At 45.4% G+C, this 16,301-nt stretch overlaps 1 protein-coding gene across 2 annotated transcripts in view; it reads right to left on the bottom strand.

The window, feature by feature from the left end:
- Positions 1–15,441, bottom strand: part of chrd (chordin) — a 19,256-nt gene extending 3,815 nt beyond the window's left edge. The window contains exons 1-15 of one of the 2 annotated variants that reach the window (XM_069723864.1): positions 15,297–15,441; positions 12,939–13,042; positions 12,687–12,817; positions 10,567–10,715; positions 10,350–10,467; positions 9,271–9,358; positions 7,886–8,027; positions 7,476–7,613; positions 7,245–7,327; positions 5,188–5,335; positions 3,749–3,855; positions 2,564–2,843; positions 2,223–2,464; positions 2,012–2,125; positions 133–324 (exon numbers count right to left, since the gene is read on the bottom strand). In XM_069723864.1, the coding sequence (XP_069579965.1) occupies positions 133–324; positions 2,012–2,125; positions 2,223–2,464; positions 2,564–2,843; positions 3,749–3,855; positions 5,188–5,335; positions 7,245–7,327; positions 7,476–7,613; positions 7,886–8,027; positions 9,271–9,358; positions 10,350–10,467; positions 10,567–10,715; positions 12,687–12,817; positions 12,939–13,042; positions 15,297–15,441 (2,181 nt within the window). The remainder of the gene's footprint in view (positions 1–132; positions 325–2,011; positions 2,126–2,222; positions 2,465–2,563; positions 2,844–3,748; positions 3,856–5,187; positions 5,336–7,244; positions 7,328–7,475; positions 7,614–7,885; positions 8,028–9,270; positions 9,359–10,349; positions 10,468–10,566; positions 10,716–12,686; positions 12,818–12,938; positions 13,043–15,296) is intronic. The other variant, XM_069724651.1, reaches the window with a different exon arrangement.
- Positions 15,442–16,301: the final 860 nt, after the last annotated feature.

Here is a 16,301-nt window from a genome sequence, read left to right as displayed (position 1 = left end):
GAAAAACACAGAAAGATGACGACTCGTGGGTTTTAATCGCGACGCAGCACGAAATACTGTTGGACATCCGGACCCAGCTCCGTGTCGGATTAAACCCGTCGAACAGCACGGTTCACGTTTGTTTCCTCTCACCTGGCAGCTGCAGGAGAAGCACCTGTCGTAATTGGGCGTCCAGCAGGAACCGTGAGCGCGGTGCTGGTTCTCGAAGAAGCAGGTGTGGGGGTCCTTCTTCAGCTCCTCGGGGTCCTTCACGAAGAAGTCCTCGAACTCGGCCTCCTCCGCGTCCCGCCTGGTCCCGGTCCTGCAGTTGTTTGGCACGTGGACCTGGAGGGAACAGAAATGGACGGCACGAAAGAAAAGAGAGAAGAGAACAGAGGTTGGAGTGTGTCGGGCACACCTGACTCAACGCTGGTGTCGAGTCCACTTGTTAAGTGTTCTTAAATGGAGCGTTTCTCTGCTCCCAAGCAGATGGCTGTTTATGTGTTGGACCTGTTTTCTATAAAAACAGCTGGAGCCGACAGTTGTTAGTTAGTTAGTTAGTGTGTGTGTGTGTGTGTGTGTGTGTGTGTGTGTGTGTGTGTGTGTGTGTGTGTGTGTGTGTGTGTGTGTGTGTGTGTGTGTGTGTGTGTGTGTGTGTGTGTGTGTGTGTGTGTGTGTGTGTGTTCGCGCGCGTGTGTGTGTGTGTGTGTCGTCCCTTTCCTTGTGAGTACCTAGCAGCCGGCAGAACGTCCTCGAGCTCTACACCTGCAAAGCTGCAGCTGTGGTTTAGTGGTCCTCGGTCTGTGTTGGCGCCCCCGGTGCCTAATAAACCGGACCGTTCTCTAAAGTCTCGGCTGGTCGACGGCACCCGCCGTTCGTGTGGGATAGCGAGTGCAGACACATAAACACTCAGACGGTTCAAGGACTTTACTCCACCGCTCCTCTTTTCTTTCTTTAATGTGACCCCCCCCCCCCCCAAAAAAAAAGGCCCGGCCGTTCAGATTTAAGCTTGATTTAATTCAGACATCTGACATTTATTCAATGTTCATTACTTTAACCTTCACTTCGATCTGCAAAATGTCTAATTATCTTCAGCGTCGAAATATATATACCAACCAATTTGTAGAGGTAAGACTTTAGGCAGGAAACCAAACGACGCGGCTTGTTGGTATTTCACTGTGTGGTTGTGATGAAATAGTAAAACAGCTGTGTGGGTCACTGGATGTTCTGTAATGGTAAAATGGTCATGTCATACTTGGCCAACCTGGTTGTCATGGACATTGATATTTTCATGGCACAGACAGAATTGCCTAAATACTCTCTACTGCTGAAAGATGCCTGATTCACTAACTACGATACCGGCGCTACAACCACACGGTAGCTGTTTTCTGTTTTCAATGAGGGTAAATCTCATCTGCATGAAATGAGCCCATTCAGCTTTTACCAAACGGCTCCATCAAATCACTCCGTTTCAGTAAATTGAAAATAAGAACACTTTATTTCACTCTTTTCAAACTCATTTTTGACCTCAGGTCTGTCTAAATTATTTACACTGCAGTGACTGGAGGCTTCCAGCTCTGACCGATGGCACGTGAGGCGTTTAGGGAGCATTGGTAATTTGTAGTGTCTACCGATAGCCTGCATCTGCATGGACATCTGTTCATGGTAGCTACAGAAAATAGCCCGGGTTACACTCTCCCCCTCTAAACTGCATGACAACCAAAGATTTGTACTGTAATGTGTAACTTTCTTTTTAAAAAATGTATAAAATTGGTATAAAAAAAAAGTGTCATTCAGGCGCCGGTATCAAAGTCAAACTAACATAGATACGGGTTTCAGATTCTATTGACTCTCGTTTGAACCTTGCCCTTTTCTGCTTGACAGGAGAAACTGAAAATAAATGACTACACTGCAAACACACAGATGTATTATTCTAATAGTTGTACATTCTGTAAGTATCTGTGGAGAAACGTATATTTTAAAATCACACAATGAAAGTAAGACCGGAGGTGCTGTGGTTTTGTTTACGTACCCGTCCTCGTATTTCTCCCCGAGGGTTGGTCTTGGTGCTGACCTGGATGAAGGCCGTCCCCTGGTCCAGGTGTTGCAGTAATTCCACACTGATGTCCTTTAACACTCCCTGAGCCTGGAGGGGAGAAAAGATGAACGCGTATTATTTTACGCATTTGCATACGTGAGCGGCTGCTTGTTTAATCAATGTGGTGTGTTTCCGTCTGCGGGACCTGTGAGCCGTAGAAGCCGGTCAGCAGCCTCCTGTGTGTGGTGCTGCTGTCATCCAGCTCTCCGATCTCGGCCAGTCCGTGGAGGTGGGTGTTCACGGTGAGGTCGTCGCTTTTGCTGAGCCCCGCCACGACGATCTCATAATGCAGGTGACACTGTTTGTCCACGGACACCCAGGCGTGGCCAGAAGCTGCCGTCCTCACCGGTGGGGACACAAAGTGTCCGGCTAGAAGGGTGGGAAACTCTGGGGGAGGAGGAAGAAGAAGAAGAAGAAGAAGAAGGGAGTGTTATACATGAAGTCCACCGCGGCCACTTTCCCTCGCCTGCCTCCATCGGTTCATACCGTGTCGGGGCGCCTCCAGGCCGTTATAGTGCAGCGCCTTGATCTGCCCCCTCAGCTCCCCCTCCTGGCTGTGTGCCGTGGCCAGGTTGATGAAGAGCTCGTTCTGCAGCAGCATGTGGATGTGGCGAGCCTCCAGGCGACTCCAGCTGCCCACCGCCCGCCCCGAGGCCTTGCTGTACTCCGTCGTCAGATCGTACAGGACCGAGCGCTTGTTTCTCCGCCGCGGCTTCAGCTCGATGGAGAGGCCGACGACATCGCTGCTGAGACCTGCCACGTGAATCTGGAGGAAAAGGAAGTGGGAGAAATGCTCAAAGCCCCTTCCACTCTAAATGTGTTTCGTGCTTACAGTTGCTTTGTAACTTGACTGTGCAAAAAGACACGCAAGTAATTACAAAATGTCCTCGTTTTTACATTCTGTATTTTTTTTTTAGCAGCAAGGGGCAAAGCGAACATGTATTTGAAATGGATTTATTCAGGTAATTGATCATTTTTATGTTATTATTTCAAGCTGAATAGATGTCTCTTTCAGTGGTGCTTAGTTACATTTGCTTGTTTGATTTCAGATCAGCTTGACTTGACACCATTGAAAGGGAAAAGGAGTTCCACTGATTGTTTCAATGTGTCGGAGTCTGGCTTCACACTGTTTAATTGTTTTCAGGATAGTCCATAAAACACATTAAATTCACCAGCGTGTTAAGGATTTCTTTTCTGATCGATTTAACACCTCTGTAACATCCAGCTGGTTTGGTGCGAACCAAAACACAGATGAGTATGTCGCAATCATTTCCATTCATCTGTATAAAAACAGTTGGATGAAACTGAAATGTCATATTCCCATCACCGTTTTCTTGATGTTTGGGTGGCGCTCCTTTATGACATCATCTCATTGCGCCTCTTGTTTTCTGCTCTGGTTTATGTTAATATCTCGTCTTCTTCATAAAGTGTATTATTAAACTAGGATTAGGCTTATACTGTAAGAGTGGCGTAAAATGATCAGAAGTAAACAATTACATCACAATTATTTGGATGACATTTACTCGTCAACTAAAATGTCATGATAGCGGCGGGCGGCTCGGTAAATGTGCCAGTTTAAGTGTTTTACTGCAATTTATCACAAAGATTGGAATATGACAAATATTGGTTAGAATACACCGATTTCAAAAGCAGCAGTCTCCCTCTTCGTACCTGGTAGTCCAGTGTGCCGTTGTCGTGGAGGTTGAAGACAGCAGATCCAACGCCTCCCGTCTTCCCCGGGCTCAACGCGTCGCCGCTGGACATCACACTCTGGATAGCTGAGCAAGACAAACACAGATTCATATCAAAAAAAGAAATCCACATTCCCGCTCGCATTACTTATCTGAAAAGCCATCGCGTCTCCCCTCGGACTCTCCCTCCCTTAAACCTTAGCGGAGCCTGACAGCATGCGAGATGAGGCAATGATTTCTGTCATGTTAACATTTTCTGGTTGGCTGAAGGAGGGGAAGGAAAAGGGGGCACGTTATATTCCCTCGCGACTCGCAGCCACGCACACACTGCAGCCACGCGCCCGGACTGTCATCCCGTCACAGAGAAAGAGTCATTGAGGGGACAGATTCAATTGAACCACTAATCAGGAGGCGTGTCCGCTTGTGTAATTATGTGTGAGACCTTGGCCCAAAAACATACATGTTGCTGCACATACACACACACACACACACACACACACACACACACACACACACACACACACACACACACACACACACACACATATATATAGAAAAGCTCAGCCAAGGTTAAGCCTTCAGAATGAGGTAACCCTTGTTGAATGCAGCAGGCTTAAAAAGGTTGAGCCGAGAGGACAGGAGGGAATGAGTAACAGAGAAGGACGGGGAAAAAAGTGGAGAGAAAAATGTTGAAAATGACACAGAGACCGAAAAAAAAAAAAAAGCCAGAGAGGAGGAGTGAAGCCAAAAGAGAGAGGAGAGACAGAAAGACTGGGAGAAAGAGGAGGCGAGAAGAGAGGGGAAGGAGCTGTGTTGGGTTTGAATTCTTCACACATGTTGATCAGAGCACTGGAGAGTCCGGTCCAGCAGACCGTGACCTCGGCAGCACCGGCCTGTATTATATCTTTACGTATATTTATCGATATCTTTGTGACGATAAAAGCGTCTGTCAAAGTGTTTCCGAGCGCTGATTCACGTTCAAGTATGCGTCCTCTGGAAAGCCCACGCGTGCGTGCTTTAATGGTTTCAGAAGAGGGCCGTCCACCACATTCCTGAAACCTCTTCCTCTCCGTCTGTCTCCATGTCTCTCACACACACACACACACACACACACACACACACACACACACACACACACACACACACACACACACACACACACACACACACACACACACACACACACACACACACACACACGTGTCTTGGTGGACCACTAAACAGAAGGTCTATAAACGTGGTTTCCTCCCCCAACGATAAGACTTGAAAGAATGGAGACGGGAATTAAAGAGCATTCATGGAGGAGAAAGACCAGAATGGATGGATGAGTTCAAACCAATAAAAACACATCCAGCGACGCACACGTGGAGGGAAACCAGCGTCACCTGCGGGAACGTGTTTGATAATAGAAATACTTACTGTCACAGGATTTTCTGCCGGTGATGAAGCCGGAGATTTGTTTGGGATCCGCAGCCTCCGTTGCCACGGTGATCTCCAGCTGACCACGAGATAACCAGAAGAGTTCGCGGCTGTTCAGGTCCGTCAGCACCTCCGCGAAGTCCGGATCCTGCACGGAGTGAAGTGGTGAGCACACGGCTGAGACGTTATGTGTGGGTCAACAAGTAGATAAATATAAAAGCATATTCCACTGAAAACAAATAAGAATGTCACTTTCGATGTCGGTAAAACACGGACATGTTACCAGACTAACCAAACTCCCATTTTATTTAAATGAAACACAGGCTCGTCATTTGTTTCCAAAAACATTGGAGATTTTTCTTCAGTTTATATGATACTAAAATAAATTTAATGCAAAGAGCAAACCAGATCTCAGCCCAATGAAATCTCTTCAAGAGAAAATAAATACAACAGTTACAAAGGCATCACAAAGTCCAGAACCATTAAATACACAAAGTTCTGCTGCATAAAAAAAACACATGACTGTAAATCAACCTACTCACAAGCACACATTTCAAACTCTGGGCAAAAAAATACGGGTTGCATTGCCTTAACACGTTTCATACTGAGAGCCGTTTAATTTCAAGCGGGCAGAGCAGACTCCAAGAAAACGTTGAGAAATGTTGGATTAATAGGACAGATGTACGAGCGTGTTGAAGAAATGTTACTTTTATGACCTCGGGGCCTCAGTTCAATATAAATATACATGTAGCATAAATCCACACAGCGAGGAGCCAAAACAGAGCGGGAGTGGAGACGCGGCTGGACGGAGGGAAGGTGGCTTTTATTTGGGAAAACGAACGGACAGAATAATGAGAAGGAAGTAAGGTGCAGAGGGTCATATTGTTCTGTGTAAATCAGGCGGAGCGGTAACGCTGTCGGGATTTCTACTCTGCAAAAAAATAAAGGGAAGCATCACCTTCAGCTACCTCTGTTGTTTATAAGCCTCTTTTATTTGCCTGCACTTAAAACGAGTTGAGTCGTTTGGGTTTCAGCGTCTCGCTCTCGGTTTGAGAGGTCGTGTGACCGTTTGCTGAGCTCAAATTTTTGCACATATTTTGTCACGTGCGGCCTCTCTCTCCCCGCTCGGCCCGAAAGAAGTGCAGTCGGTCCTTCACGTGATTCCTGGCAGAATTAAAAACAGGCCCGCCTTACACCACCCACCCCCCTCCCCCGCCCCTCCCCCCACTCCATCCATTTCAGCCCACAGGCCACTAACCACTGACATGTGTGAGGAGTGTGTACGCAGTGCATCCTCTTTACCGCCCCCCCTCCCTCCACTGTTTCCTCTGCATCTCATCCCTCGCTCACATCTGTCTCCAGCAAAAAAAAAAAAAAAAAAAAAAAAAAAAAAAAAAAAAAAAAAAAAAAAAAAAAAAAAGAGCCCCAACTCGCACACACACTTTCTCTCCTCTTTTGTGTTCCCCTCGCTCGTCCTCTCCCATCCATTTATCTTGTCATGTCTCAGGGTTGTTGGCTGTGATCGGAGCGGCGGCGACAAGATCCCGGGGATGTGGTGACAAAACCACATCCGTCTCCATGAGGAGGAGGAGGAGGAGGAGGAGTGTGTGTGTGTGTGTGTGTGTGTGTGTGTGTGTGTGTGTGTGTGTGTGTGTGTGTGTGTGTGTGTGTGTGTGTGTGTGTGTGTGTGTGTGTGTGTGTGTGTGTGTGTGTGTGTGATGTTTCTAACTGAAAACAACACTGCTCCTCCAGTAACCTCCTCGACTCTCAGTCTGCCCCAAATAACACTTGTTACCTAAAACTTCCCACTTATTTGACTTGGTGATGGAGTTTTTCTTTCTAATTATGTGCAGGAAACACTGAATGTGTTTTGTTTTTTTAAACGGTTTTCGGTGCACGTTTGTGGAAGAGTTTGAAGTTTTGGAGCCGGGTGCTGCACTGAAGCCTTCTAATGATCAGGAAATCCCTGAAAACACTCTCCATCAACAGTTTATGCTGCTTAACAAGGCCGCTCTGATCAAACTGTACATGGCGGGTAAATGTGTGTTGTTACTCACATAAGAGGTGATGTTGGCTCGGATCTCTCTCAGGATGTGTTGGCGGTACATCAGCCCGACTCGGATGGGCACCAAAAGAGGATCTGAGGAGAGAGAGAGAGGTGGCTTTTTTTTCCCACTGTCACTTCCTGATATTCTGGGATTTGTGGAAGTTTATTGATTACCGATCGATTATTGATTCCACTTTACTTTAGCTTTACTGTGCGCTGTTCTCCTCCCGCCCTCTCTCACCTTTGTCTTTGTGTTTGATGAGGCCTTGCAGGATGAGGATGAAGTGCAGGTTGTTCTCGGTGTCACTCATCGTCAACATGGCCACGCCTCCCATGCCTGAATTCTCCTCCTCTGATGTCAGCAGTGAGCTGAAAGTCTCTGCACATAAGACACGTGCACGTCAGTAGAACGTATCTGCATTCTCTTACGGGATCTCCGCGCTGTAAACAAAGCCAGCTCATTTTAGCTGCATTAATCCATACAAAGCCTCTGACGGTTACATGAGAAAATATACAATTCCACTGCTTTGTAAACATTGGGTTCATTGTGTACTACGACCTGAGGACAAAGGCATACACATGTCTAAAGCAATATTAGAATAAAGTGAAGCATGAGAAGGCTCCGGTGTGATATCCCACATGCACACACACCAGCAAACAGCGCCCTGTGTTTGATGATCTTTCCCTCCACTTCTTCTCGTCTGCTTGTTGATGCCGTCATGCTGATGCGCATCTGCTCAGACTGCAGCTGTCGCAGGAGAGGCTTAGCAATGTTCTTCCATACTCCGCAGATCTAAACACACACACACACACACACACACACAAAGGCAGGTAAATTGCAGTGCCGCGGTGGTGACGATGAATTGGGGGATTATTAGGACATTTTTCATCTTCCTCTTGCTCATGAAAACACACTTAGGGCAACAGACAACACATGCACATGTGCTAACTACATCAAACTGTGGGACTGTACTCTGATCCCCAGGCTGCACAGCTTCAACATAAAACCCCAACTTCTCCCTGAGAGTGCAGGGAAGAAATGTGGCAGAGTGCCGGCACCTCATAACTCAGAGTTCAGGGGTAATCTCCATTTTAATTAGTGATACTCTCTGTCCCTCTGCTAAGCGGTGATGTAACATGTGAAAAATTCTCTCTTTGCAAAGTTTTGCTCCAGCTAACCCCCCTCCTCCTTCCTCTATGTTGCCAGAATGTTTTCTCTACGGTCCTCTGGTGCTTGACGCTGACATTTATCTAAAAATAATAATAGGCCAATTTCTGGGACCTGTATTTAGAGGGGCTCCTGCCTCGCTGAGCAGACTGTTCAGGTCTGAAGTGGAATGTGGAGATGTGTGTATTTTGGCAGGAAATGATGTGTAGTGATCGAGGCGGACCGTAGGGACTGTGTGGACATGCATGCATGGTTACTACGGTTACACCAACATATCAGTTCACTGATTTATATGGATAATAATGGCTTTTTTATTAAAGTCAGTGTTGTACACCTCAAACCTGATAGTGTGTGTGTGTGTGTGTGTGTGTGTGTGTGTGTGTGTGTGTGTGTGTGTGTGTGTGTGTGTGTGTGTGTGTGTGTGTGTGTGTGTGTGTGTGTGTGTGTGTGTGTGTGTGTGTGTGTGATGTTGATGTTGACTCTAATCAGTTTGTGATGTTTAGAAAGAGGCAGTGGAGCAGAGAGGAAGTGTCCCTGTGTGTGTGTGTGTGTGTGTGTGTGTGTGTGTGTGTGTGTGTGTGTGTGTGTGTGTGTGTGTGTGTGTGTGTGTGTGTGTGTGTGTGTGTGTGTGTGTGTGTGTGTGTGTGTGTGTGTGTGTGTGTGTGTGTGTGTGTGTGTGTGTGTGTGTTTACCATTTATTATTGCAGAGTGAGTTATGGGAGAAGAAGTCAGAGTTTGAGCACAGAGTCACGGGGTGAGAGCATTTATCATGCTGGTACTTAATTTGTGTCTCTCTCAGGAAACTCACAGACACTCATGCACACGGAGCATAAACAACAGGAACGGAAGCAGGAGATGATGTTTTTACCATGTCGGACTCTCCTTTGGGGACTTTGTACTCAAAATCAGGGGTCCCATCTGAGCCAAGGAAGACTATTTTACTGGGACGTCCCATTCTGCAAAATGTGGGTGAGATGCGAGTCAGATGCAGGAGTAAAAGATTTCATATATACGGTTACACAACAAGTAGTTCAGACTCAGAGATCTGATTGGTCAACTGGACATTTGGAAAGTGCTCAAATCAGCGTGACATCACACCCGGCTTATCACTAGAAATATCACTCCGCCATCTCCATGGCAAATATCATTAGGAGTAAATTTCATATAATATGCAAAATAATATTGTTTACATTTTTTTTACGGGCCTCTTAAATGTGACCCATTTGGAGAAATCAGGTCTTTCTTTTTCCTTTCTGTTGCTTTGAGCACCCGTGCCGTCACACCACGGACAGTCGGGCACTTCAAATGATGGCGGCAGCTAGTTTGACCAATTTAACACACGAGATTTAAAAATACTTGAGTCCATTGATATATTTTTTTCAACGGATATCTTAGTCACAACAAAACTGATCTAGCAAAGCAGTTTTGTGTTTCTATTTATTTAGTTTATGAAAACAATAAAATGTCGCTGTTGGATCATCTGTTGGACTACTTTCTGAAGTAGTAATCATTGCATACGTTACAGAGTCTGCTGACGCAACTAATTGTTTTCCAGTTCTTAGTCATACCCCTTGTATTGCCATGGAAACGGAGATAACACAAACAAAAAGTTTTATATTTCCAGAGCGAATTGCCCCACAATATGAATATTAAACATTTTGATTACATTTCTTTTTTTAGTTGTGAACTTGTTGTATAATCGCAATATTGCCTAAATGTCATACATTGTATTTTTGTAACTCAACTTCTCCCAACTCCATAATGCTGACGGACACAACAACATGCTGGTTTAAACAATAGAAACATCTTTGAACACTTCAGGTTTGTTTGGGATAAACAGGAGAGGAGCTGGAAAAGTTGGAGTGAGCACTGATGCGACTGTGGCCGATCACAAAAGTGACACCTTGAGACTAAAGCTCCGAGAAAACCCAAAGGGGGGTGTTTCACCTCTGGTACGTGATGGAGAAGGTCAGGCTGGTTCTGCTCAGGGTGAAACGAGCTCTGGCGACTCCACTCGAGCTGGGCAGCCACGAGTCGGTCACTCCCGTTAACACTGCGACAAAGTCTGCGGAGGGAGACGGAAGGCGGAGAGCTTTCAGTAGCGCGTAGGTGGAGGAGTGCGAGGCCTAAACACACGGTGTGTCGGAGGGTGCCGAACACTTACCGGTGCGGCTCTCCCCAGGCAACCCGTCCTCCGAGCTCAGGTAGGATCTGTCGTTGTAAGATTTGTGGAGGTCGTCCTCCTTCTCTTTGCCCTTCTCGTGGAAATATTCAAAGTTGTCCAGCACGGATTCGGGCTGTTTTGCACCTGCAAAAAAAAAAAAAAAAAAACGAAAACTGTTTAATAACTTGAAATGTCTGCTGAGCACCTGACTGTGACTAAAAAGGATATGGTAATATAAAGAGTTGCTGTAGCAACTGCACGCTGGCCTAAATCAATTCTAATTTGTTCTGATTTTGTAAAAATATTCATCTGTTTTATCATTACTGTCTGTAAGGAATCTCACTGGAACCCAATACAGATTTTTAGTGTCAGCTTTTCAAACTGTGTTTGTCCCTGGTGGGATAAAAACTCATTAACCAAAACATTTCAAAACACATTGAGCCTTAATGGTCTCCTACGTCTGGCGCACAGATGAAACTCCTGCATCGGCTGTTGTGTTTCCAGTTTGGATACAAAGTGAGAGACGTGGTGGATATAAAGGATCAGACGGGATCTGGAAATGGAGGCTGACCAGGACAGGTAGAGATTACAGAGAAAAGGTGGTCAAGAAAGAGTGACGTATACGGCGTCAGAAACATATTTCAACGCCTACTCTGTCTGTCCTCCTCTCTGATTTCTGTCTCCCGTCTCTCAGCCTGGGGTAACTAACCAGGCTGGTCTCCTGCTGCTGAAGAGCTGAAAGGGAATTGAAAGCGACAGTGGCGTGCGATCCTAACAGTGAGCCGCTGTTCCACACAAACTGCTGTGTGTCCTGATGTAATATGTGACACATGCAGTGTTGCTCACTCGGCCAAATACAGCGGCTCTGACATGTTCTCCAGAAAGAAAACCACACACTGTCTCTTAGTCACACAAATGTTATTTCTCCCAGGCTGTTGTCTGACGAGCTCAGCTTGACTTGTCTGCTTACTTTCTTTGTGTTTTATTCTTTCTCACACACAGACACAGACACACACACACACACACACACACACACACACACACACACACACACACACACACACACACACACACACACACACACACACACACACACACACACACACACACACACACTGATCTCAAATCTCATCATTCCTCCCTCACTCCTCCTCTGCTCCACCAGGCACGCTTGAGGGCTTCTGGGTAATGTCACTCTCACTTCTCCCCACTTAGCAATCCTCAGGTGCACCACTCATTACACACACACACACTATTTTCCATCACTTGCGAAAATATACTAGGTGCAATGGTGCCAAAGCTAAGACAAACACACTCAACCTTTTCCTTAAAACTTGACCACAACACACACACACACAATCATGGGCCTGTCCAATTCTTGACACACATACACACACACACACACACACAGCATAGTGTTGTCCCCACATTGCTTTACCTTTACTTTCCATTCCATTACCAGACATACAACGTAGAAAAACACCCAATCGGCTGAATAACAGTGCAGCATGAAGACCCACCCTGTGTGTGTGTGTGTGTGTGTGTGTGTGTGTGTGTGTGTGTGTGTGTGTGTGTGTGTGTGTGTGTGTGTGTGTGTGTGTGTGTGTGTGTGTGTGTGTGTGTGTGTGTGTGTGCGTGTGCGTGTGCGTGTGCAGGGGAGCTCTAACTCCCTATTAAGGTGGAATTGTGTGTGCAGCCAAGTGTAGACAAGCTAAGTGTGCATGTGTGAATGGGGCTAAATAGATGGGTGCTACTCCGAGTTGAAGCTGGTTAGAGAAAATGTCCATTTGATGCAGCTGAATGGAAAATCCATCGACTTGCTCATTGTACCCAACAGCTGTTCTGAGGGCTAACTAGCTGACCCAGCAAGAAAAAGAAGAAACTGAAAAAGAAAACTGGGAGCGCAACAGGGAAAGAGGAAGAAAGAGCAAGCAATGAATCACAAAGAGAAGTCACTGATGTGACAAAAGGAGGAAACCAACTGAGAGCAATTCATTTTTCACCAGAAGGGTTTTGAAGCAATTTAAGCTGAGCTTGCGTGTTTTTTCAGCTGACTATTTCTCATGCATTTAGGAAAAATCCAAGAAGCCAGAAAGCAGCAGGGGGTGAGTTGTGGGTGATTACCTCGAGGACAGGTTTTACAGCAGTGCCCTGGCAGCAGGATGGGATCCTCGCAGTCCGGGTTCGGACAGTCCTGCTTGATGTTCTTACAGTTCACCTTCCCAAAAATCTTACCGCGACGACTCTTTTGCTGCCAGAGAAACGCACACGTCAGTCACCTGGAGTTAATGCTTGAGTTCATCTTGCTGCTGCTGCACATACCGAGTTAAAGTGACATGTTTAGAGTGAGATCACTATGAGATGGGACTTACAGATTCGCAGTGGCACTGGACGCAGTGCATGACACCGAAGGGCTCCCCCAAATCTGGGTGCCACGTGTCTTCCAGCAGATAAGATCGACCTCCAAATGAGCATCCTGTAACGAAAACATTTCTGATTATACTTGGCTTCCTTCAGGGTCAAACATTGGCTAGTTGTGATCCCAATTCTTTAGCTCTTTCCAAACCGGAGAGTCTTGATGAGAAGTGAAACTAGATGATGATTTCAGGGGGAGCAACGAGATATGAGCTGGACTGTGGTTTCTGATATTTAAGAGCAAAAGAAGTACAACGTTGGGGCGTTAAGTGTCAGACAGTCCTGCAGGGATGTCAAACTGCACAGACTGAATCACTGTACCCATTTTCATATTTAACAACAAATAAATCCAGCACAGCTCACTGCCCAGGCATGTTGGAGGAGACTGAAACTGCCTGGATGCCTCGTGAGTTTTGGGACTCAGCCTTGCATCCTGTCTCTCATCTAAATGATCCATGAACAGCCATTGGAGAGACGTGCAATTTTCCACTGAAAGATTATCGGAGAAATATACAGAATGTAGGCCAAACCTTGTTAAAAAAAAAAAATTTTCTGAAGTAGCTTAACAGGCATATTAAATACACTGGATGAGAGCAAGAGGCAGGAGGAAATATATACTATAAAGTACTTGTGGTTTACACAAGACTATTACAGTGGATACCATACAAAATAGGACAGTTTTGTTTTGACTATGTGCTCAAGTAAAGTTGATCTGAAATGAGACAATGAGGCTACAGTGGTGACTTTGTGTTTATATCCACATCAGATGAACAGATACAGTAGAAACCTGTTTTTTTTTTATTTTTTATGGACAATACCCTACGGGCTACAGACAAAAAGGGCTACGGTTTCTTCAATATTTACCCAAAGTGGTTGTGAACCCCCTCAAACACTCTTACAGCTGAAAGTCGTCACATGACAGTCCATGTTTCACTTTAAATCCAGTATGCAGGAGTAAAGCCACAACTACAAAACACACAGGAGCAGGACTGCCTGCTGATGTTACAGGAGATCAGAAATAGCTGTAAAAGTGTTGTTGTTGTTATTGTACAACAATCCTAACTGAGTGTTTGTCACCCTGAGTAACTATAGATCTTTTTGGTTAGGATAACTGCCTGCAAGCAGTGTGTATGTGGTACGCACCCAAACTTGATGTTACCCCTGGCCAGCTTCTCTGATGGCTCGCCTCGCTCGCTGCTACCAACCTGGTTCACATTATTCTTTCATTAAAGTGACTACACACTTTAAACAGTCCGGTGGAGTTAAGAGGAGCCAAACTGTGAGCCGCTCGCTCTGCCTGCCACTCGTGTCTCTGCAGAAATAAATCATCTCGGAGGAGCCAAAGCTTGTAATGGAAAGTCGATTGATTACAGTTTCCAACGTTGAATTACACGTTAGCAGGCGGTGTTTAACGTGGAGTTCCCACTGTTTTGAACTCCAGAGCAGCTTCCTTATAAAAAAAAATATATAAAAAAAAAACAACAACCCGCAATGAGCTTTGTACGTAGGGGCTTTCACACATGAATCAAAAGGCATTCACTGCGGTTATGACTCAGATGTTTGCCGCGAGTTTACACATGAAGCAACCTGGAACTGAGGGATATTTTGAGGAAACTCGCTGAAATGTGGATCCGTGTGCCATTAAAGTGGGAGAAGTGAAGAAGTGAACGGTTCATGTTTTGTGTTCATAGTTTTAAAACGTGATCGAGCTGGGTCAACGGGCCACTTCACCTCCGCGTGCAGTTTACAAGTGGCTGAGCTGCGGTCATAACCTGGCGCCGGGGAGCGCGTGCGGTCAATCATCCCACACTTCACGACAAAAACCGGACAGTTTCAAGTTTATTGCTGTTGTTGTTTTTTTTACCACAAAAGCAGATGAGTCATAAATAGACTGCCAATATTAACAAAATTGTCGGCTCACTGCAATTCGGCATTACTGCGATATAAAAAAAATAAAAAAAAATCTGCATTAATTTAAACTAAATATGAACTTTTTCTATTGCTTTGCTCGCTGCTGCCTCTATGGGTTAAACACAGTACACAAACCAGGGTTAACTGGGTTTTAAGCTTCAACATAGTTGGTAAGATGCATTTTGCTTGTTGTATTGCGTGTTAACGGAGTTTAAAAACCTGGCTTTAAAGTCTGGAGCCATTTTACAGTCACGTAAAATGTTTCATATTTGGAACAAAGTTTTGCTGTTATGGATTCCCTCTTCCATCGACACTTCACAGAGCCTAATAAAACACATTTCTTAACAGCAAGAGACAAACTTTTGATGTAAAAAAAAAAAAAAAAAAAAAGATGTTTTTGTTACCTGACAAGCCTTTGGAGGGCTGCGGTTCTCTCTCGGACTGGATGGGCAGAGCGGGTGACTTGAGCCGCGAGGCCGCTCCGCCGTTCAGCCACGACGCGCAACTCAGTACGCACAGCAAGGAGCGCAGCGCGCAGGGAGCCAGCATCCCAAACATCCACAAAATAGCTCCCTGAAAACTCCGGTGTCGAGTTAAAGCGACTAATTTCACTCACTGGTTGGAAGGAAGAAAAAAAAAAAAAAAAGTTTCCTCCTTACATCCAAATGTCTGCTGACTTTAGTTAGACCGTCCCCTGTTTTGAATCATCCGAGTCGGAGTGAGACCGAAGTTTTCCGAAGACAGGGAAAAGCCAACTGCGCCGTGTGTCTTCTCCTCAGTACCAGCAGCCTCCTCGGAGCCCCGTCCAGTTCTGTTTTATAGCCTGCTCCCCTGACAGCTGGAAGCGGCCACCGGGCGGGAGGAGGAGGAGGAGGGGGGAGATGAAGGATGGGACGGGTGGGGGTGGGTGATGGAAAGGGAAATCGACGCCTCCGTCAATTCATTAACGCTTGAGATATGGAAACGAGCCTGAGTCGGTTATTTGTATCAAAACTTAATTTACACTATTTAAACAAAAAACTCAAAACTTGGTTAGTTTAATCTTCAGCAATGCATTCTCTTCTATAAGATCATCGTCATGTTTGTATCGTTTCCGTTCTGTAAGAACCATGTATCTCTACAAAGTCAACAAGCAATGCATTTTGCATTGAATCCAAGTGGGTTTTGAAATTGTTTATTTAACTGAAAATGTTGGAATGTATCCTGAACCCATAAAGGAACATCTGATCTTTCACTTTATCAAAAACAAATGTTTATCTCCAAATTTGGAGATAGATGGTTTTCATTGGACAGAAATAATAAAAAAATAAAAAATAAAAAAAACCTGTCATCTTAAACTTGTAACTAAATCTGTTAGACAAATGTAGTGGAATAAAAAGTACACGATTTGACTGAGATGTAGTGAAGTG

Source organism: Brachyistius frenatus, unplaced genomic scaffold (genome assembly GCF_029030835.1).
Source record: "Brachyistius frenatus isolate BFR_SWC_R1_liver_20210118 unplaced genomic scaffold, ASM2903083v1 Contig_1, whole genome shotgun sequence".
Lineage (NCBI taxonomy): Eukaryota > Metazoa > Chordata > Actinopteri > Embiotocidae > Brachyistius > Brachyistius frenatus.
Note: the sequence above shows the minus strand (reverse complement) of the source record. Positions and strands in the feature narration are given on the sequence as shown.